Source organism: Aptenodytes forsteri, unplaced genomic scaffold, assembly GCF_000699145.1.
Source record: "Aptenodytes forsteri isolate BGI_AS27 unplaced genomic scaffold, ASM69914v1 Scaffold183, whole genome shotgun sequence".
NCBI lineage: Eukaryota > Metazoa > Chordata > Aves > Sphenisciformes > Spheniscidae > Aptenodytes > Aptenodytes forsteri.
The window spans coordinates 197322-219144 of NW_008795918.1; the positions used below are offsets into that span (position 1 = coordinate 197322).

The 21823-nt window shown below is 39.0% G+C and overlaps 1 protein-coding gene across 1 annotated transcript; it reads right to left on the bottom strand.

The window, feature by feature from the left end:
• Positions 1–1259: 1259 nt before the first annotated feature.
• GPR1 (G protein-coupled receptor 1) lies at positions 1260–15594 on the bottom strand. Its single transcript, XM_009284633.2, has 2 exons — positions 15452–15594; positions 1260–4048 (listed from the first exon to the last, which is right to left on the bottom strand). The coding sequence occupies exon 2, from the start codon at positions 4030–4032 to the stop codon at positions 2983–2985; it is 1050 nt and encodes a 349-aa protein (XP_009282908.1). The 5' UTR covers positions 4033–4048; positions 15452–15594; the 3' UTR covers positions 1260–2982.
• Between the last annotated feature and the right edge of the window lie 6229 nt (positions 15595–21823).

The window sequence follows — 21823 nt, forward strand, 5'->3', positions numbered from 1 at the left end:
TGAAATTAAAGCTCGAAGTGGATAAAATGGTTTGATTTATAGACTGTAACTTTGCTAAAATACAGCACTATGAGCCATCCATCTGACCTGCCAGACTGGATTTTTGTGTGTGTTTTTCATTTATGCTAAGCATGCATGTACAAACTCTGCAGTTGTTGGGATTTCTTTTGTGGTTTTTTTTCCCCTGATGTTAGAAGGAAACTTGCTGCACAGGAACAAAACAATAAAAGCTAGAGAGCACAGTCTCCCCAGTTACAAAATAAATAGGCAAGTGGGCAAGAGAATTCCACAGAATCCACATATATCTATGTTAGGGGTTTTTGTGTAGTATTTGGGTATGTGCTGGTATATTACTGTGTCATTGTGCCTGTGAAAAATCAGCATCTTAGAGTAAACGAGACACTTCTAGCCCAAGTGCACCCCATAACAGAAAGATCAGCAGAAAGTTCCGTAACTTAAATATATGATATACAGGAATACTGGGAAAACGGTTTCAACAGAAGTATTGGTTACAAACTAATGTACATAACAACCTTCAGAAGTACGAACTGTTCAGGAAGCAGATAAGAGTAAGTAGCCAGAACCTGTCTATTACAAAATGTGTCAATCGCTATTATTCTTGAATGAATGGTTGATCGTAGAGCTACTTCCTGTGAAGTGTTTTTCTATAGTATCTTTTAGCATGGTAAGATAGATCCCCTTCGTCTGGCTTTTTTTCCATTGTGGTGGGTTGAATGAGCGTTCCTCAGTCCAAGCAGCATACAACTGCTGGTATTGTTTTGGACACTCTTTGGAAACAGAAACTTAGAGCGTTATCTGTTTTGTTTAGGTATCTTCCATTACTCTTGCAGAAATGATTTGGAGATAATCCTGTAACTGATCTTGCTGTGAATGAGGTAGTAGTTACATTGCAAAATTGTTAATCCACTTAATTCCACAGACCAGGACTGACTTTGGCCGCCTTCAATTCTGTTCTGTATCTCTGTTGTCTACTTCAGGGGAAGCTTTCTCGTAATTTATGCAAGACAGCATATGTATGTTCCCCCATTTGAAAATCAATCTCTTTACTGTATATAGCAATATGTGTGCTCACATAGCTGACGTGCAAGAAGAAAGCTGACATAAACCTTAATTCCTGTAGTAGAAAGGGTCAGGGCTTGCTTTCATCTTGCAAAATCTTTGGGAAGGAGCGGTTCTAAGAATGGACAGTCACTGCATATTGCTGCTTAGAAAAGCAAATGAACATGCTCTTTGGAAACAACAAAATTTTATTACTTCACTTGGAGTACAGTCAGGGGAGTAGTGCTAATACATCATTCTTAGAAAGATGTCAGGGAACATGTGAAGAAGAACTGAAAAATGTTTGATTTAGGCACATTCAGCAGCACTGTGCCAAAATATTATGAGTCACTATGTACCAGGCAGCAAATGACTCAAAGGAAGAGTGCTGCTTACCAACTTTCCAGCCCATTGAAATTCCACTGATCCTGCCTGACTCTCCCAAACTCTGAAACCAGAGCCCAAAGAAACAGTTACAGACCACAGTCAGACTGTTTCTATTTGTCCAGCTACCAATACTGGATGTGCTCATGCATGCATATATAGGTATATATCTTATACAAAGCAAATGTATTTACATATAAGGCCTCAATTACAGTATAAACGCTACTTATGTGTGTTGGCAGGCCACAGAAACTAGGTAGATTATCTGAAAGGTAGCTTTATTCTATATACCTAGGCCAATAACAAGGAAAAAACAGTTGAAATTTACCCAAAGCTTTTATGCTTTTACTTTTAGTGGAGTTTTATCCCACATTCAACTTTTTATTTAAGTGGTATTGCATCAGAAATTGGTCCACTCCACTTAGCATATATATTTGCATTGGTACACGTGTGATTCTGCAGCAAGCAACAAGTTAGAACAGAATATAGCATAACTGGGACCACTTCACCTTTCTTACGGGAGTGGACTCCATTTCCTGGATGTACTGTCTTGCCTCTCATTTGGCAAAGAAGTCCAAATGTGGCTACAGACTTGTAACAGAATATTGTTGAATTCACTCTGCCCATTTTTTGAAGATTGGCATTAAGGCAAACAAAATGTTATATTATTTCTTTACCTTTGACAGAGCAATAAAGAGCAACCAATAGTTGTAAACCTCTTTGAGCCTGAAAGTTTAAACATAGAAAAAGAAAACTGTGGCAGAGGGCCTTTAATCTCAGCTTCTGTAAGAAACATTTTCACTAATTCTTTGCACATTTCAAATGAGCCTAATACCTACATGAAACATCTGCTCAGTATTTTGCACCCAAATGGTGCCAAAAGCACAAGAATAAGTGACCAGAAAACATGGTATCTCCTGTCTTAGTTTTGAGTATAAGATAAAGAGCACCGGGAGAAAACAGATTTTATTTCCGTATTTTTCTTTTTTGACAAAAGAAGGCAGCAATTCAGTGTTATCTTTCTTGGGATCCTTCTCCAACTGCAGAGTGGAGCCACTGATAGCTTCACTTAGCTGGGATGTAGCCAGGTGATTCCTACTTAAGGCAATACTAGACAATCAGGAGACTCATGACCCATTGATGTATGGCCATGACCGCTTGGATGAGAATGCCTTGATCAAGGGTGTTACCAGTGATGGCAAGGAGGAATATTTTTATTATGTGCTCTTTTGATAGCAATGAGATATGGAACCACAACAAAACAACAGGATTACAACAACATTCCTGATAAAAACCCCATTAGAGCAATTCCACTTATTCTGACAACTTTCAGTTCAGGCTGTGTGTGCATTGCAAGTACACCACACCTAAATGATGTGTCCTTTAAAAACCTTTCAAGGAAAGCAGCAAGTGCAATTAAGCCAGCTGTTTACATAAAACTGTATATGCAAAGATGCACATCTGACTGGCAGATGTGAAGTCAAGAACACCTCGAAATCTCCTGTCAGCTCTTTCAGAGAGGGATGGTGACAAGAGCAGTCACTGAGCAGTTTCACAATAGTGCACAGGTGCATGGGTGTTGTCCGAGCTCCACAGCTGCTCACTGACAGTTCCCGAGCGGCTCACCTCCCACAGTGCCAATTTTAGCACCTCAGAGACTGTTGTCTTGACCTGGGCCTGGAACTTTTTGCTAATCAGAACGTAGAGGATTGGATTGAGGCAACTGTTGATGAAACCAAGGCCAGTGGAGAGGGGAATGCCATCCTGCAGTAAGTCATGCAAGTTTTCATCGTGGTGAGCAGATAGCTCCACAATGCTGAATATGTGATATGGTGTCCAGCAAACAAAAAAAGCTACAACTACAGCAATGATGGTCCAGAAAAGCCTGCTGGAAGTCAATACAGTTCTCCTCTTCACTTTGACAATCAGCAATGAGTAGCAAATGACCATGGTCACTAGAGGAAAGAGGTAACCGAATGCAAGCCTCACCCAAATAAGAATGTGATGTGTCAGCAAAATAAGTTCTCTGTCATGAACATGGAAGTTGTTGTAGCAAATGGTGACGTTGAGAACTGTAGCTGTGTCTCTAAAGTATAAGGCAGGGCCACCAATAATTGCAGCTGACATCCAAATGATCCCACTAAGAATGAGGGTGTTCCTTACAGTCCGATACTTGTAGGAAAAGACTGGGTGGACTAGGCGGATGTAGCGGTCAAGGCTGATGAATGTCAGGAAGAAAACACTGGCAAACATATTAAGTAGTGCAATGAATGAGTTCATTTTGCACAGCCACTTCCCAAAAGGCCAGTGGAAGCCCATTGCCACATATGTTATATAGAGGGGCAGAAAGAGAACAAAAATGAAATCTGCAATGGCCAGATTGAGGAACCAGAGTGTAGAAACAGATTTATCCCACTTGAAGCCCATAAACCAGATGACGATGGCATTACCTGGCACTCCCAGCAGAAATGCCACACTGTAAAAGGAAAGGGAAATCATATGGGCAATGCTGAGGGAGGACTGGGGTGATTCATCTTCCTCAGACAAGTCGTAGAAATAAGAGTAGTTCTCAAAATCTTCAAATGTCATGTTGCACAGTTGCTTTCTGGGGAAGAAAAGAAATGGGACAGTCAAAGGAGAAATGTTTTACTGCACTTCAAATAGTAACCTGCAATTCCTTTCAGTTCTTGGTCATAAAAAAATCCCAAAACATTGACTTGGTTTCACATATCTATCACTTTTTAGTTGTCAGTTGCTAGCAGAAAGCTTGTGGAATATTTTGGTCACAGGCATTTCAAGAAATGCTCAAATCAAGACAACACTTGAAATCTTCAGGAACTGTTTTCCTTGCATTTATTTCTTAACAGAGAGCACTGAGCACAGTATCACTGATAAAGTTCTGGGAGACCAGATGCAAAGTTTTACTGAAGTGTGATTTTTCTATTCTTTTCTAGACAGGTTTCGTATTTCACTGCTGTGTTCGTATTTGAAGCAAGTTTATGGATTATATCTGTCAGAAATCAGAGAAGCACCAGACACCTATGTAGGCAAAAAAGTGCAATTAAAATGCCAGGAAGCCATTTTTTATAAAATTACCACACACACACACACCCCCTAAAATTATAGTTAACAAAATCATAGACAGTGATTTCTCCAGCAACTGAAAATTCATGGGTTTATTCCTCTCTATGATGTATCTATCTTTGTATCAAGGAATGCTGATTTTCAGACACATTCAATATATTAAGTTTCCTTAATGCAGCAAAGGATGTAGAGAAGGAAACATACAGAACATATTTCAGGGACAATACATACAATTGTGGTATTCTTCCACTAGTGAGCTGAGAAACAGGTAATAGATAAAAGAAAATAAAGCTTCCCAGGAGAGTAAGACACACTGTAAGAGCTATAGATGAAAATATGTGTTCCTCCTTTTTTCTTTTTTTAAGACAGAACGACGGTCTCGGTTTTCTTCTGTTGCAAAAGCTTCTGGAACTTACAAGTACAACATGATTTTCACATAGGAATTTTCTTCTAAAAGTCCAAAGGAAGATTGTGGGAAGGAGGGGGGGTGGGAGGAAAATATAAACCGAAAGAAAAACCCAGGAAAAAAGAAATGAATGGGAAAACAGATAGCAAACAGAGATTGAACAGGAAAAAGCACTCAGAAGTTATGTATTCATTCCACAGTACAGACAAAGCGTACAACATGATTTTCACATAGGAATTTTCTTCTAAAAGTCCAAAGGAAGATTGTGGGAAGGAGGGGGGGTGGGAGGAAAATATAAACCGAAAGAAAAACCCAGGAAAAAAGAAATGAATGGGAAAACAGATAGCAAACAGAGATTGAACAGGAAAAAGCACTCAGAAGTTATGTATTCATTCCACAGTACAGACAAAGCTACAGCACAGATGGCCACAGTCTGACAAAAGTATCTGCCATGGTCAAAACAAATATTCTGCTAAATTCTGTTATCATTTAAAGCTATATTGTCTGGCTGGACTCGACTGCACTAAAAACCTGTCCCTGAGAGCAGGATACAACCAGCCCATTAGCTGTACTATGGATAAGCTCACCGGCACACTTCTGAGCTCTAGCTCCATTCAGAAACTGAAATTCAGTCCGCGCTTTTGGAACCCAGCCCTGCATTCCTGTAATTCCATTAATTTTAGCATGCTAAGGACAACAGAAGCAGGGTCTCCAGAGTACACTGCCTGCAGAACCACATCTGCAAGCCTGTATTCATGTACATACCTTTCCTTCAAAAAAAGTAGTTTGCTTATTTTGAAGGATTACTCACACAAGTGAAGCTACGCATGTGCACACACAGTAGCAGGATTAGATTTCTCATTCGCAGATGGATAGACAAGGGGGGGGGAAGTTATGTAATTTTGTATCTCCTGATAAAAAGAAAATAGGTAGTAAGAGTCAATACAGCCCATTCTGTCAAGAGGCTATGATAACATTTGCCCTTTGTAATTTACATCAGGCTGAAGGAATGTTATTTGGTTTGTTGTCCTGATAAAAATTATACTTATTGGGCTGCACTTATGTAATACATGTCCCTTGGGTGTAGATTCTGCATCAAATACCAGTACCACCCATCTGAGTCATTTTTTCAAATAGCTTCACAGCTGCTGAGAAATAGTATAAACAAGGAGCAGTACCACTAACATCTGGAACAACATTACATTTGGACAGCTTCAGAGGACAGTCGGGTTAATAACTGGATTTTTAAGTGTCTTTGCCTATATCCAGAACTATACCTTCAAATTGAATTTATGCAATTAAACAAAAAAAAAAAATCCATTTTTTCAGACTCTTGTTGATTAACATCCTGTATATCCCAGTCACTAATCAATTTTGCTTTTAAGTTTCTCAAGAGCTAGCACAATACAACAATACTTGGATTCAAACATTTCCTCCCAAACCCTTTTTTTTTTCCTAATGGTGCTAAAAAAACATAATGACAGTAACAAACATTTGCCTACTGCCCACCAATGTTAATTTTATATTTAGAATTTGAAAGATGATGTATAGCAGGAGAAAGAAAACATACCTAAATAAATACCAAATATTTACCAAGCCTCCTGTAGTTTAAAACTCCTCCATTGAAAGAGCACACCTTTAGAATGCAATTATTTTTCCAAGCTTGTATTTTTCCTCATCTCTAACTCCTAGTCTTCCAATGCAGTAACTCTTTAGCAGTGGGGGCAAAAAGGCAGGAGGAACATTGCTTACCATTGCTCCCAGTGCACAAATGCTGAAACTAGACTCTATGGCTAGGGTTCAGCAAAGACTGACAATTACATTCGCAAAGCCCAGAACTTTTACCTCTGACATCCACATATATGAAGCACTTCTATAACAGGACTCATGGTGTTAAGCCCTGCCCTGAAAAAGATAAGCAGTAGGGGATTGTCCATGGAGCTATGCTGGTTTACATCAATAAGGACCCAGATTTTTTCTTCTGGGATAACCGTTAACCATCATTCAGCAGGGATGTTTCTTTGTGTTCTTGAAACACACGTAGTCTCAAATACATGAGTTTGGTTTTTATTTATTAATGGACTTTCAGAGTCAGAACTGTCTTGCAGTTCAAGTCTAGGTCTTGAATTGAATTCTATTCCTTATTCTGACTGATTTCCTGTATGATCTTTGACAAACGGCCTAATTTCCAGGCTGGAAAGACTCTCATGAACCTGTCTGCAAACAGACGCTCAGTAGAGAAAACAAAACTTTTTGCCAGCAGTTTCCACTTGGCTTTCAGGCCAACTGCTAGAAAGGCTAAGGGAGGTTTGGTGCAGTTCACTGGCTCAGTCCCTGCTGGTCCAGCATTGCAAAAAGGAGCCAGAGCAAGGAAAATATTTTTCAATAAACAGGAAAGTGTGGTTAGAGGCCTGGCAATAGGACTTGGGGGCAGCCACAGGTTACAGAACAGTGTTTATTGCATATGGATGAATATAACCAAGTTTAGACTTCATCCTCTCTTTTTTTTTTTTTAATAGTAAACAGCCTGTGTAAAGTGTATGCTCGGCAGTTGTTTGACTGGCATCTGTTCCTGTTTGCTGAGGTCACAAGCAGCTCTGGAAACTGAGCCTCCTTGATTCAGTTGCTTAATTATGAATATAGTTGCTTAATTTTACGCAAATCGGTTTCAGAACGTTTGACCAGGAGGTTTCATTTCCTGTCCCCTTCTGTAAAACAGAAGTTAATTACTAAACGACTTCATAGGAATATCACAGGCCGGCACCTGGTGCTAGTACCTTTTAGATCCTGGGACAGAAAACAGAATTACCAAGAAATACAGATCGTTAGGAAATATTTCTAAAATACAAAGCCACAGAACTTCTGGGAAGAGACTTCACCATGTCCTACATGAACTGTCTTTCTCTGAATTTCAGCAGGGAATTACAGAATTGGATCTCAATCGACATATTCATAGCTTTTTACTACAAATACCTAGAGTTCATTTTCTCTGCCACCATTACAGTATTTCATAAAGTTGAGCCATAATGGTAACTTGGCCAAATGATTGGATCTGCTTAAAATAGAACAGTTTTTGTCACACTAAGAATGGCCTTATAGTTATGACATGGGACCAGTACTTTGGACTCTATTCATGGCTATGCCACAAGCATCCTGTTTGACCAGGGAAAGTCGTTTGACCTCTCCACGCCTCAGCCCTGAGGTCAGTGGAATGGCTTTGGAATTAAATTACTTTGGGTTTTCAGTCTAAAATAGGAGAAAACAAACAAAACAGTTGCAGTTTCCACTCACTTCACTTGATGCAAAGTCTTCCTGGGGGTTCAAAGTTCTCTGGGCACTACGCAAGTCAGGGTCCAACTTAATTACACTGGTAGTTTATGCCACATGTTTGGGCTACAGCCCACACAACCTCTCTCTCACATTTGGTCTTCATTACTTTTTAAATGTATGGAGAGGTTCAAGGGAAGAGCTTATTCATTGTCTATGTTAGTTAAAAGTTAACACAAATATTTGAGTGGTAGTCCCGAAATCTATTTGTTCAGTGTGATAAACAGTGCTCAGAGCCTCTGGCCAGCTAAATTGATTTCAGATGTCACAATCATGAATCCTGACTCAATAGGAAAATTATGGTTTGCGGAGTTGGCTGTCTCAACAGTTAACTTCATAGAGGGAACAGATTACACAAACCCTCCTTTTAATGTCTTTATGAATAATTCTGAGCCTATCACATTCCACATGTATGATCTATGGCTAAAGGAAAGCTTATTTGATTGATTCACTTCAACTTTTGTCATGTGCAAGAGTCAAATGTTGGAGAACAACTAGTTTCTCAGAAGGTCACCTAAAGCCCGCTTGTCATACTGTCTCAGCAAGTTTGTCTGGATATTGGATTCATTTGAGAGCCCTCAAAAAAATTTCTTGGAACTTTTGAGGTGCTAAATTTTGAATTTATCTAGCTTCAAAAACATAAACATGAAATTCACCCAGTAGTTTATCTGTAAAGTTCAAAACACAGAAGGCTGAGCAAGTTTGTTAGAGGTATATACATATTTCTGGCAAGCATTTTACAAAGACATAAGAAAAGATCCTAAAACTCACAAGGAATAATGATGAGATTAGAAACTGTCATAGACTCATATTTCTCCCTCAAAAGAACAAAGCCAAGATGACCACTTGCCTCCATGTAGAAACATTCCTATAGCAGGAAGTGCCTGATACACCCATACTACAAAATTAAATCATAGCTATGCTATAATTTAAGCCTAAAGCTGGCCCTGCAGACAAAGCTACTAGGAAACGAGCATTTTAAGCTAGTATACACAAAAGCAGAATCAAGTCTTGTGTGTATGTTTTCTCTTTCACAGACACATACACAAATGATTATCTCGACTACTGTTTTAATGGTCATTAGACATATAGTAACAAAATGATTTTGTAAGCCATCCTGAATTCAACAACTAGAATGGGTCATAATAGATATATGTGACTCGAAACCTTTTCAAGCCACGATATAAAGGTATTTGTTCTAGCAGACAAGACAAGAATGCAAATAACCATCATTCTCCATTACGTCTCTCAGTGAAGCAGTATTAGAAATGTATACGCAATGTACTAGCTAGACATCTCCTAAAATTTATGCCAAAACCAACTTACTTTGAGCAAGGCCAAACCTGACCCTGTTAGTCATAACGCACCACTCATCTGTGGTACTGAAGCCATTTGACCAGATAATAGCCTCACAGTGTTTTACACAAAGTGAGTGTTACAGAGGGATTAACAAACCCTTATAGAGCAGACTCAGTTAACATTTGTAAAGCAATGATTTCAGACCAGCACTTTTGCTGCCACAGAAGTGTTAAACAACAAATGGAAACCCCAACTTTACATCTAAGTAATGCTGCTGTAATAGGAAAAGTATCTACAGTAGGTCTGGCCTGAATATAACAAATCATCCAGACAACTGCTGCAATTGAGCAGCGTACCATTTCCACAATCAGGTAACTCATAAATGTCTGCAACCAGCAACTGCATATCATCAAAAGTGATTTATTTTCATGCTGATCCCAAGCACCAAGACTTCCATCCCCAAAGAAGACAAAGAAACTCAGATGTCCTCAGGATATGCACTGGGGAGGGGGGGCACTTGGTAACTATGTAACTAAAAGTAGAAATATCTTTTTTAAGGGGGGGCACTTGGTAACTGTGTAACTAAAAGTAGAAATATCTTTTTTAATATTCCTTTTGAACGTAAGGAGTTGCCGTAACTGCAAGCCTATCATGTGACCACAAACATACTACATCAGAGTCAAGAAAATGACAGGTGATACCTGTGAAACACTTAAAGTGGCCCCATTCGGGGGGGGGGGGGGGGGGGGGGGGGCACCCCACCCTCCCTCACAGCTGCAGTCACTGGCTTGCTGGCGGGTGGGGGGGGGGGGGGGGAGAGGAATCTCAGCATTCTTACAAGCAGGTAAAAATAGAAGTTTACCTAAACAGCGACACTTGAGATTTAAAATATGGTCTTATATTCTACGTGTCAGCACTGCCGAAGTATTTACATAACCAGTCATAACACCTCGGTATTCCTAACCCTTAGTGAAAGTGGGCTCAAGTGAGAAGTATCATCAGTCTGGTTTACAGGCAAGAAGGCTGAGAATACCTACAGGAAGTCTCCAATCAAACCAGGTGCTAAACCTAGAGTCCCTGCCTAGTGGTTCAACCACAGTCCTATCCTTCTTTCTTAAACATAACACTGTCCTCTCACTCGTGATGGAGCGGAGAAACCACAGCTTCACCTCTGGGAGACGTTCCCCTTCCTGAAGAGAGGTTCTCCCCTGGGCCATCATGCCCACTGCGTTGGAGGGAGCCAGCCCGTACCTGGGCAGCCTTTGCAGATTCTGGTCTGTTTTCTCTACGCTGAAGAGAAAAGGAACCTGGATCTCCAGCATTTGCTTGTCATATATATTAATCTGTCCCTGCAGGCCCAGGACATACCTCAGAGCCATTAAACACACCTCTCAGATGACAAAGCCCAGCAGGTACACCATATATAATATTGGCTGTGTCCTCAGCATGTAGGATACACACACTAATGAAGTATTGTTCCAGGGAAGTTTCATGTGTTTTCTATTCTTCCACAAATGCCAGCAGTATTTTCTTTGGCTGAGTCACCATAATAACTATACACCTAGAATAATGGAGATACCCGATTTAAAATTTTTACGTGCCTCAGCTTCACAGTGACTAGATTGATAAGATAATGAATGCTTGTATTTCTAATCAAGCATGGCTTTTTACGTTTTTCATGCAAAAATTATTCAGAATTTTTACTTTGCAACTGTTTCATATATTTGTGATGAAAGAAGATTTTGACTCTGATCATGTTTTTTAAATGGGTGTACTCCTTCAGCAAACACATGCTTTAATGACAACTCCCTCCTAACAGGAAGTAGCAAAGTGAGAGCAGAGAATAAAGAGTGAATGCAGAGATTTCTTTCAGACTATCAACTGTTGTCTCAGCAGACTGATTAAGGCCAATTAAACATACGTTAAACAACAGCCATTCTAAAGGTACTGCAGGGTAACAACAGGTCATTATGGAAAAAATAAAATAACCCTCTCCAGCAAGATACAAAATCTCCATCAAATAACAGATAAAAAATAGCTTACAATCTGTTACACTTACAGTCCTTTTAACAAGAAGAGTTAAGAGCTAACCCCAAAGAAAATTAGCAACACGAGTCATTCCTCAAATATGCCTTCTTATATCCTATTCTATTTCACATATTAATTTCGCAGTCACTTCTAACAGTATGCTTGGTTATGTACTGCCCTCTAAATTGATCTCTGTTCTTCCAGGTTTATTCTACTGCTCATTAAATCTACATCAGCAGTTTCTTCTAGCGTGATTGTAATATTGCTAAGGTTATTACTCTTGACACTCTTTCATGGGTATATCAGAACATCCAATTCCAAAATAGTGCTAGTACATAACCAAAACATTCCAGCTGATGAGATAACATACTTTATTTTGTCCTCACAGTTAATACACTAGGATCACTGTGTCCAGTACATTAAGGGTGTCTGCTACTGTATCAGTGTTCCTCTAATATTCCTACTCATACAAAGCTAATTCTTTACTTTAAGTTCAAGTCTAAATAAGCACTGCCTGTATTCCTGCAAAACTGAAAAATTCATATTGTTAATACAAGTTCAGGACGGCTGGATATTTATCTATCTCCTTAATATGGCATTGGGAACACTCCCTAGCACTGGTAAGAATAGATGGCGCCTATGATTAAGGTGTTAAACTAGGAGCTTGGAAATACTGGTTTTACAGGCTTCCCATATTACCTCTGCAAATCACTTCTATGTCATGTTGAATTTGACTCCACCGGATATGGTACAACACCCTCAGTTAAGAGTTTAGGACCTCAACAACACATTACTCAGTTTTCTTAAACGGACAATAGTTCTTAACATTTCCAAAACATCTCATTAAAATAGGATCACTAGAAAAAAGAAATGGGAGTGTAGAAAGTGGTATTACATTGATGGTACAGGACTTACTGCTCACCACTTTCTCTCTCTCATCTAGAAGGCTTCAAAAGAGAATAAAACTTCTGTGCCAGGCTCACACTTGCTGAAAGAGGCAAGTATTTTACGTTGGGAAAGTACCCAAAGGCCCTAGCCCTTGAGATCAAAGTCTCACTGGATCTAGGCACTATAAGCACGTAATGAGATACAACTACTGCCTTGTTTATAATTAAACAGAATAAACAGACACAAGAAGAGTAGGGAAAGGAACAGAAGTATCTTGCCCAAAGCCAAACAGTAGATTCAAAGGTAGAGTTGGAGGCAGAATTCAGACCTTGCCAAAAGAATGAAGAGGTAAATATCTTCTGTGGATAGAGGGAAAAGGTGCTGATTCTTCATACTTGTGCCTTGTGATTCTTGAAATACATCCTCCAAGAAGCATCCAAAAGGGACAAGTGAGCCTGGGCTGGAGAAGAGAAGTAGGAGAAGGCTGCAAACTCTTTGCTAGCTAATGTCCCTGGCAAGAACTGGAGACTTCTAGAGTGCTGGCCTTTGCAGATAACCCTTGCAAACAAACCTGACTTGTAGCAATGGGTTTTGTTAGTTTCCCTTTGAGCCCACTAATGAAAAAGTATTGTATCTGCAGCAGGTCTGTTCAGTTCATCTAAAGAATTGTAATGCAGTAAAATGGTGGGCCAGATATAAGAGATCTGCAACAATTCTCTCTGGAAAAGAGCAGCCGTGGGCTGATACAGGACTTTTTGCTCCTGTCTCCAGGCCCTCAACCTCTGGAACGTATTGAAGATACAAAGTGCACAGAATTAGCCGAGCTCCTCTGGAAGTACTATGTGCTTGAGGACACATAATTTTTCTTTTTGTCTCAGGAGCCTCAAGCACACTGTAAAGTAGCAGCAAGTGTGGGAGAGTTGATCTGTGCATGACGGCATCTTCCCTTCCAAAACTGAATGTCTCTTGGACACCGCCCACCCCAGTCACAGCAATCCCTTATTCTGGTAACAGGCCATAAGAAACTGTTCCTCCCACTGAGCTCTCTTTCACAAAGCCAGCAACAACAGAGCCCTGCACTGTTGTGAAACTGCTAGCTTCAGACTGAATGAATACAAATCAAACCATTATCAGAAATAATGGGTGAAAATTAGCCAGACAACCAGCCACCACAGTAAGAGAGACAGCTGAACTGTTGGCACATTCCATAAGACAAAATGAACAAATAAGCAAGTAACAAGATCATTCAACAGACTACAATCCTCTGCAAAACTAGCCGCTTAGTGCTTGGAATAGCAGAGTTATTAATAAAAAAATATATCTAAGAACAGATCACAAACTTCAAGTGGCTTTTAAGAAACATAAGGAGAAGAAAATTCTTTAAGGCAACTGGCTTTATTAGGAAACAAATTTTTCTCTTGAATCAACCTATCAGAAATAAACACAAATCTAAGCATTTCAGAAGTTGCTCATTAGGTTGTCAGCAGAGAAAGAAATTTTTAAAATGAAAAGGAAGACTTTATAATGTATAGTACATACAAACTGCATTACTGTCATCAACGGTTTTCCTCTGCCCCCACCGGTGCAGTAAAAATCTGTAATCAGATCCTGCCTAGGAACCCTTATATAGAGTTTCCCTGACTTACGATCCCTTTCCACAAAGGCAATTAGAGAATCCAAACCATAAATTCATTCTCCAGAGTCAAATAACTTCCACTACGCCACACTCAAGGAGATTCTAAGTGCAATAAAAGTGGACTCTAATATCACTCATAGCACATATAAAATCCCTAGGATTAAAGTAAACTTGGTAGGACCTCTATCCTGTCTGCCTGGCATAAGTGGCTGATAATGTTTTAAATTTGGGCAGAAGTTGCAGTGACATTAAACAAAAGTAAATTGGGTTATCAAAATATTTGCATTTCCTAGTTCAGCTGAGGCAAAACAATAATATGATGCTAGTGAAAGTAAACTGCCATAAGCAAGTTAATCCTGAATCAGTTTCTACAAACCTGGTCTAACAAATTCCTTTACCCTGACGTACCCTCACTCACTCTCTTCTCCTTAGCTATGAATTAATAAACATTTAAAATTACTCAGTAATACAATTTTATTCAGCTAGAAAGCAAATGTGTTTTAATTCATAGACAATCTATGCATCTTCTACAAATCTACAAAACCAGGTCTGGGATATTGTTTGGCTTTGCAAAATCACATTTACAAAGGCTACAGGTGATAATGACATGGTTATCGCTAAGTCTGAATAGGAGGTAGAATCTAGCCGTCTTATTGTGCGGTAGTATATAAGGCTTCAAATCTTCTTGTCACTTCCTAGGAAACACGCTCCCATGCACTTAGTGACAGCTAGATCCACATCCTACCTTATTCCACGTTGGTTAGGTAAAACACACACACCTTCCAGCTCAGACCACAGAAGCCTTTTTTAATTCTGCATGACTGTAATTCTTCAGAATTATTTTGTTAATCTGCTACTTAAGTGGAAATGATTTCCAGTTTCTGTTCTAGAATCTGTTCAGATCAGAACTGATGTACTTATTTCTAATAGTACTGGGAATTGCTATGGCTATAGGAGACATACTATCCCTAAGCAAATCAAAAAATTAAAACCAACACACAAGGGGAGGCAAGGGGAAGAGAGAGAAAGATATTTAAGTCGAGGTCACTTACCATTCTCTGACAGGATAAAAGACTCCTTGAAGTAGGTATAAACACATTCAGAAGTCATTAAAAATTAAATTCACACATATTTTCATATCTTTTCTTGCTGCAGGGGTGGTTCAAAATAATCTTTGAAATAAATGAGTATCACATTCTTTCTTCCCAGAAGCTCTTTTAACCAGTATATGCTACACTACCTTACAGGATTTGCCTGCAAACGGTGGTGTAGCTGTAGAAACACATTATTTAGAAGGGAGGGAGAGAAAGATTTAAAATGTAATAGAGAGATTGACCTACCTCTTTCAGTTATTTGGAATGAAACACACTGTAAATCAGGGATGTGAGCTCTGTAGCAGAAGGAGGAATGAAGTGATCTGCAGAGTTCGGAGTGACTTCAGTGTGATTCCAGCTGCTTCACTTGGCTACTGCCTTCCCTCTAATAAAGCTGCAGAATGATATAACGCCGTGTTTGTTTTCAGCTGAGGAAGTTGTTTCTGACTTCCCTTGGTTTTCTAGACTCAGTTTTGAAATATTGCCTTTCTGTATAATCCCAGTATTTCACCAAAAATAAATGTTAGACATGTGAATGAATCATTTTGGTCAGTGTCCAAGCAAGCAACAGATGTGGTGGCTGATGAATGGAAAGAGACCTTACAGTTGTAGGCTGGTTTTTGTTATGCAGAGAAGAGGCTGAACAGTATTTCTTTGTAAGCGCTCTGGTTTATAGAAAATAATGTTGAATGAGCAGAAAGATGCTTAAAAGTCACACTGAAAGCATCATTTTGTAACTGTATGGTGAAGATACATTCATTTTGTATTTATGATTAGTAGATTAATCTACTTTTGTGTGTAAGAGAGAAGTGAGCTCCTCAAAATGTCACTAATTAGTGCCTCTGTCTGTCAGTCAGTGCAACACTGGTCAGAAATTTGAACTGGGTTTTAGGAGGCTTGGCTTGATTCCCAGTTCTGTAAAGAGACTGCTAAGTTTTTGTGGCCAGGCCTCATGATCTCCATGTCGCTTAGTTTCTCAGTCACTAAAATGGGAATATTATTCCACTAGTATCTACATACCATAGCTTCACCTGACTCTGATGGTACTGCACTGATCATACCATTTTAAATCAGCTGAGCATCTGTCAGTCTACCCTTACCAAAAATCAAATCTTCCAGTGGAAGCAATAATCTAACAGTGGTACTCCTCTGTCATTAATGCAAAACATGTAAAACGTTCAACACTGATTGAATCTAGTCACTCCAAATTTTCCAGATATCAACTCTATTGATTCCAGTGAATATTAGAAAGAAAAAACCAACCAAACAAAAAAAAACACAGAAGAGGGAAGTGCTTAGTGAGAAGCATCAATCCTGAAATTTCAGCATCTGGTTAGCAAGGCTATCAGTTTTAACCACCTCTCTTACGGTCCACAGATCACAGACGCTCGTAACAGGAGCCAAAAACTCCTTCCAGCAAAACTACCCTGCTTTGTCTTTCCTCCATACAGCTCTTCCTGTTCTGCCAGTGTAACTTAAAACGATGATAACTTGTACATGAGGGGGAAAACCTATGAATGAAAGGAGGATGGAGATTATGCTACGGTGGGACACAAAGTCCCTGGACCACAAGGAAAGGACAGGGGGGCATGATTCCTGTGAACATATAACATAAGAGACGAACAGGGAGGTTGCCTGAGGAAAGAGTATGATATCCAGTGAATATTAGAAAGAAAAAACCAACCAAACAAAAAAAAACACAGAAGAGGGAAGTGCTTAGTGAGAAGCATCAATCCTGAAATTTCAGCATCTGGTTAGCAAGGCTATCAGTTTTAACCACCTCTCTTACGGTCCACAGATCACAGACGCTCGTAACAGGAGCCAAAAACTCCTTCCAGCAAAACTACCCTGCTTTGTCTTTCCTCCATGACAGCTCTTCCTGTTCTGCCAGTGTAACTTAAAACGATGATAACTTGTACATGAGGGGGAAAACCTATGAATGAAAGGAGGATGGAGATTATGCTACGGTGGGACACAAAGTCCCTGGACCACAAGGAAAGGACAGGGGGGCATGATTCCTGTGAACATATAACATAAGAGACGAACAGGGAGGTTGCCTGAGGAAAGAGTATGGAAAGACTCAAGGACCTCATGATTTGGCACCTCACTTGTTTATTTCTTGCATTTTAAAGATTTCCTGTTTTCTCTAGGTAACTGATTGGTGAAACTTCACTGATAAAAGCTCTTTTAACAGTAGTTCTCTTCTTTTGTAAATATTGGGATAGGGTAAATATAGGCACCGTTTAACAGCATATCTACCGAGGTTTTTTTGCTTGTAATGGCACGAGTCTGTGTGTCTCTAGGTACTTTGCCAAATCCAGTTATTGTAAGGCAGTTAATTCAAGAGCTTGCTCAGTACTATTTCAGTAGGACAAAAGAAGAAATTACTGGATAGACAACCCTCAGACATGATCTACAGTAAAAGAAAAAAAACCTCAACAAGCAGAGTCACACATTTGCCAAAAGCTCTCCACCTTCTCGGTGAAGGGAGCATTCTGGAGAGTGCAATGCATTCTAGCAGTTTTGGGGTAGTGAGGAATTGTCCTTAAGGGGCTGTGTCCTTCACCATAAACTAAAACAGGCTTGGGACTACTCTAACATACTGGGAATGACAGTTCAGCTCCTTCATCCTTCAGAACCAAGGGGGGATTAAACCTCACACAGCAATTTTCCTCACCCTTCCTACCACTGTACCAAATACGAAATCACACCTGCTAAGGACCCAGAAGACATTTTGTGGAGACAATTTTTCATAGAAAATGAGATTTTTTTTCAAGAACAGCAGATTACTGCATTTAAAAGAATTTTTCTACCAATCTGTCCTACCTATATTTGCTCCTTTTCAATTGAAAGGGATTTTTGCTCTGATGAGCAATTACCCAATTTGCACAGTATAACCAACATATGTAACATATCTGGGAGAAAAAAAAGAGAACAGAATTTTACAGAGAAAATTGCATTTAATCTGAAAGGATTTTGTTCTGCTTGCTTTCTGTTTAGAGCTAAATACAGCATTTTATTCTTCTACAGTTTTGATTAACCACAGTGGAAATCTTAAGTCCCTGAAGAATATAAGCTTGGGCCATAAACCTTTCCTTGTTTTAGTTCCTTCTATGCTCAGACACAGTAAAACTGGAATGGTGAGTCCCAAATTACATGGCTTTTTAATACACACTTTCATGCAACCCATTAACATCATTTTATGAGTGTGATCTTTTCAGATAATTTTGTGAAAGTTATATGCTTGGAAGAAAATTAATGAAAAAAATGTACCTTGTTTGCTTTCATGTCTTCTCCTTTTTCTACTCGGAAGTTGTATTTTATTTTGCCATGTCATTTGTGCTTTTTCAACAGGTAAATTAACGAAGTCTTGGAGTTTTTACTCTACATTAAGTATGGCAATATGCCAGAGCTATACTGAAGAGCGACATGCATTCATGAACATACAGTGCATGTGGGACTTGCAGAGCAGAGAAATACTACTTTATACCTGATGGAAAAAGAACAAAGGAGAGCATTTTCATACAAATAATAGATACTGGGTTGTCCAGCAGTGAATAAACTAGGTCTACTGAAAAGCAAATTAGTTTTAAAAGCACTTCTGATTCTTTGTGGTTTTTTTAACCCTGTAAAACACAACAAAGGCAGAGGTTGTATGGAAAAAAAAGATATAGGGGAAAAACCTTCAGAAATACTTTACCAGTATTAACCAAAGCGCAAATTACAAAGCAATAAACAAAAATAAAGTAGCTTTAATTTACCTGGATTACCAACAATTGCCTGATAGTTCTGATAATCAAGCTATTAGTATGTGCAGATAATCTCAGCACTAACGAACACCCCAGACTAAATTTAATGTGCACTAATTCAATTACGTTGTACCAACCATGAATTTGCAAATTAGGTCAAACAAAAGATATTTAGTTTTTCTCAGGGTTAATTTAAGCTGAACAACACAAGAAAGAAATTACTTACCCTTTGAGGATTCAGCTGTTTACAGTTCTGCTTAAAAATAAAAAAAATTTTAAAAAAAATTCTTCGCTGTTCCTTTGTCCTCACTGTTTGAATTAACACCTCATCGATTAAAATCCACTCTGGAAAGACAGAGTTTAACTACCTGACAATCAGGAAAAGGGTAATTTCCTCCCTTCCTGTGAAACTAATGACTATTCATGCCTGTCCTTTTGGTAAAGCTGTAATATTTACTTGTGGCTTAACTGCCCACTATAGACCATAGTCAGCAACTATGACAAAATTCTCCAGCGATACATTTAAACCAAACCACCTGATGAAGGGAGGTTTGGCTCATTTAGGCAGGTCCACATCCTCTTTCTATGCTGATATTAGAAATCTGAAGATTTTCATGTATAATGTGTTGAAGAAATTCAGTAATTCTGCAGGAGGCAAAATCCTTCATCTAACTATTACTTTAGTCAGGTCAAAACACACAAGCATATAAATTAATTGCTATACGTGTATGTGTGTGTATACATATGTATATACATACAAGTTCGAGCAGGATCTTTAAAAGCAGCACTTCATGTAACTCCTGCAAACAAAGTCAGCAGGGTGTTACATTCTATGAAATCATGAATATTAGAGAATAATTTACAAGGAAGGGAAAGAAAAAGATATATTTTTTTATTATGAACAATGATACCTGGAAAAAATACTATTAGAAATAGCCTTTTTTTCCCCCACAGATTTTGCTTTTATACTTGTATTTTTTCTCATTTTCCACAAATAAGCAGGAATTATTTTCTATATAACTTTCAGACCACAGTTATTCAAATTTTGTATTCATATGACAATAAAATAAGAGATTGCCACTCATATAACACTTGAAATCCATAGAATTTTCGGAGGGTGTCTTAACAATGAACCTTCTGATATGTCACTGAGTGCTAAAGATTATAGTCACTGAATAGTTAAACAGCCAGCTTGACAACAGTATTTTTCCATTTTAGCCAAAGTGCCGTCTCCTCCCATTCAAAGGAATGCCAGCGTTTCGAAAAATAATTTCAGAGAGAACTACAGATTACAGAAACAAAAATACGGCTACACAAACTATAGTTGTTTCATTATGTATTTCACAATCTTTAGTACTGCTATAGGGATTAACCAGCTTGCATTTTTTCACCTCATATAAATTACCAGGAGCTATAGAGTCACTTAGAGAGGTCTTAGAAGACAAGCCCTCAAAAGGGAAGCCAGAATTTACTGTTAAGCATCTAACTTACAACATATGGATTGAGTCAGATGTCTCAAACTGCCCAAAGCCTAACCAGCCTAGGTTCAAAGAAACCCAAAGCACAGAGATGAACCTGAGCCACACCTCTTCAGGATTTTAGCTGCCTCCATCCACTCAGGATCCAAGTCACCAGCATAGCTGCCTACACCTATTCTTTCAAAGAACTGAGATCTTATTTTCCATTTAAAGTATAAACTCCGGAGATTCAGTCATCCATCTTTTATGTAATAGGTCTTTTGATTAAAACCCCAAATCCACAGTTCAAATAGGATTATATTATGGTGTTACATACAATGGACATGACTCAGTGACCCAAGAGGCATTTAAGTTTCACGTTCTGCATTCATCTATTAACAATTCACAGCTAAGTTGTTGAAGCCTGTCATGATGAATAACAACACATAAAACAAGCAGATCTGCAGGGAGGAGACGATTACAAGTTCCGGTCCCTCACTATTCTGCAGCTAGACTATTGCTCTCGGCTACTGTGCTCACTGTGACAGAGCTGGTCTTAAACACTAACAAACTGCAAACAGGGAAATTCAAAAGTTCTAATCCCCTGCAAAAGACACAGAGCAAAGCTGAGGGTTGATACAAAATGAGGGATAGCTCCCTGAAAATATATGCTAATAGGCAGGGTGCCTATACAGGACTCATGAGTGATCAAGCAAGGTTGTTGCTTTGCAGCATTACTACTCAAAAATCTTAACTAAGAGAAACACCTATGCACATGTGGAATCGTGGAGCCTGCTGGTTACTCTTTATAATAGTAACCAGCCATTGACATTCCTCAGGATTTATGCAAAGGTTTTAAATTGGACGGTAGCTCCTTGCAGTGGAGAATGGTTCCTCAACATCTGTGCAAAGCTGGTGCAAATCAAATCCAAATCAAACTCAGTCAACTACGGATGTTCTGAGAAGCTGCGGTCAGTGGTTTCAGCACGTATTCATTTGCATTTTTAAAGTTGCTTTTTATAGTCAGCTACATTTGCCAGATTGTTTTTCTGCTTAGTGGATGTAACACATTTTGTGAAAGGTGCCAGGTGACCTCGACTCCACGGGGATTTACGTTATTTATCCATAGAAATGAATGTGAGACAGAGAGAATCAATGCAAGTTTCTGCATTTGCCCTCTCCTCTGATCACTCTCAGGGGAGAGAACATAGTTTTGCTTCTAAACCCTACCCAGCTCTCAGCCTCTCTAATGAGATGGGAGCTGATAAATCCCAATAAATCTGCTGCTTGTGATACAGGCAAAGCAAATTATTAGAAGCTCTGAAAAATGCTTTGCTAGTTAAGAGCTCAGTATATAAAGTCAATATTAACTCTTCCATTGCCTTCAATGAAAGCAAAACTAGCACTCTCTC

Bases quoted from the DNA above. Each gene is read 5' to 3' on its own strand.
- GPR1 (XM_009284633.2), bottom strand. From the start codon at position 4,032: ATGACATTTGAAGATTTTGAGAACTACTCTTATTTCTACGACTTGTCT.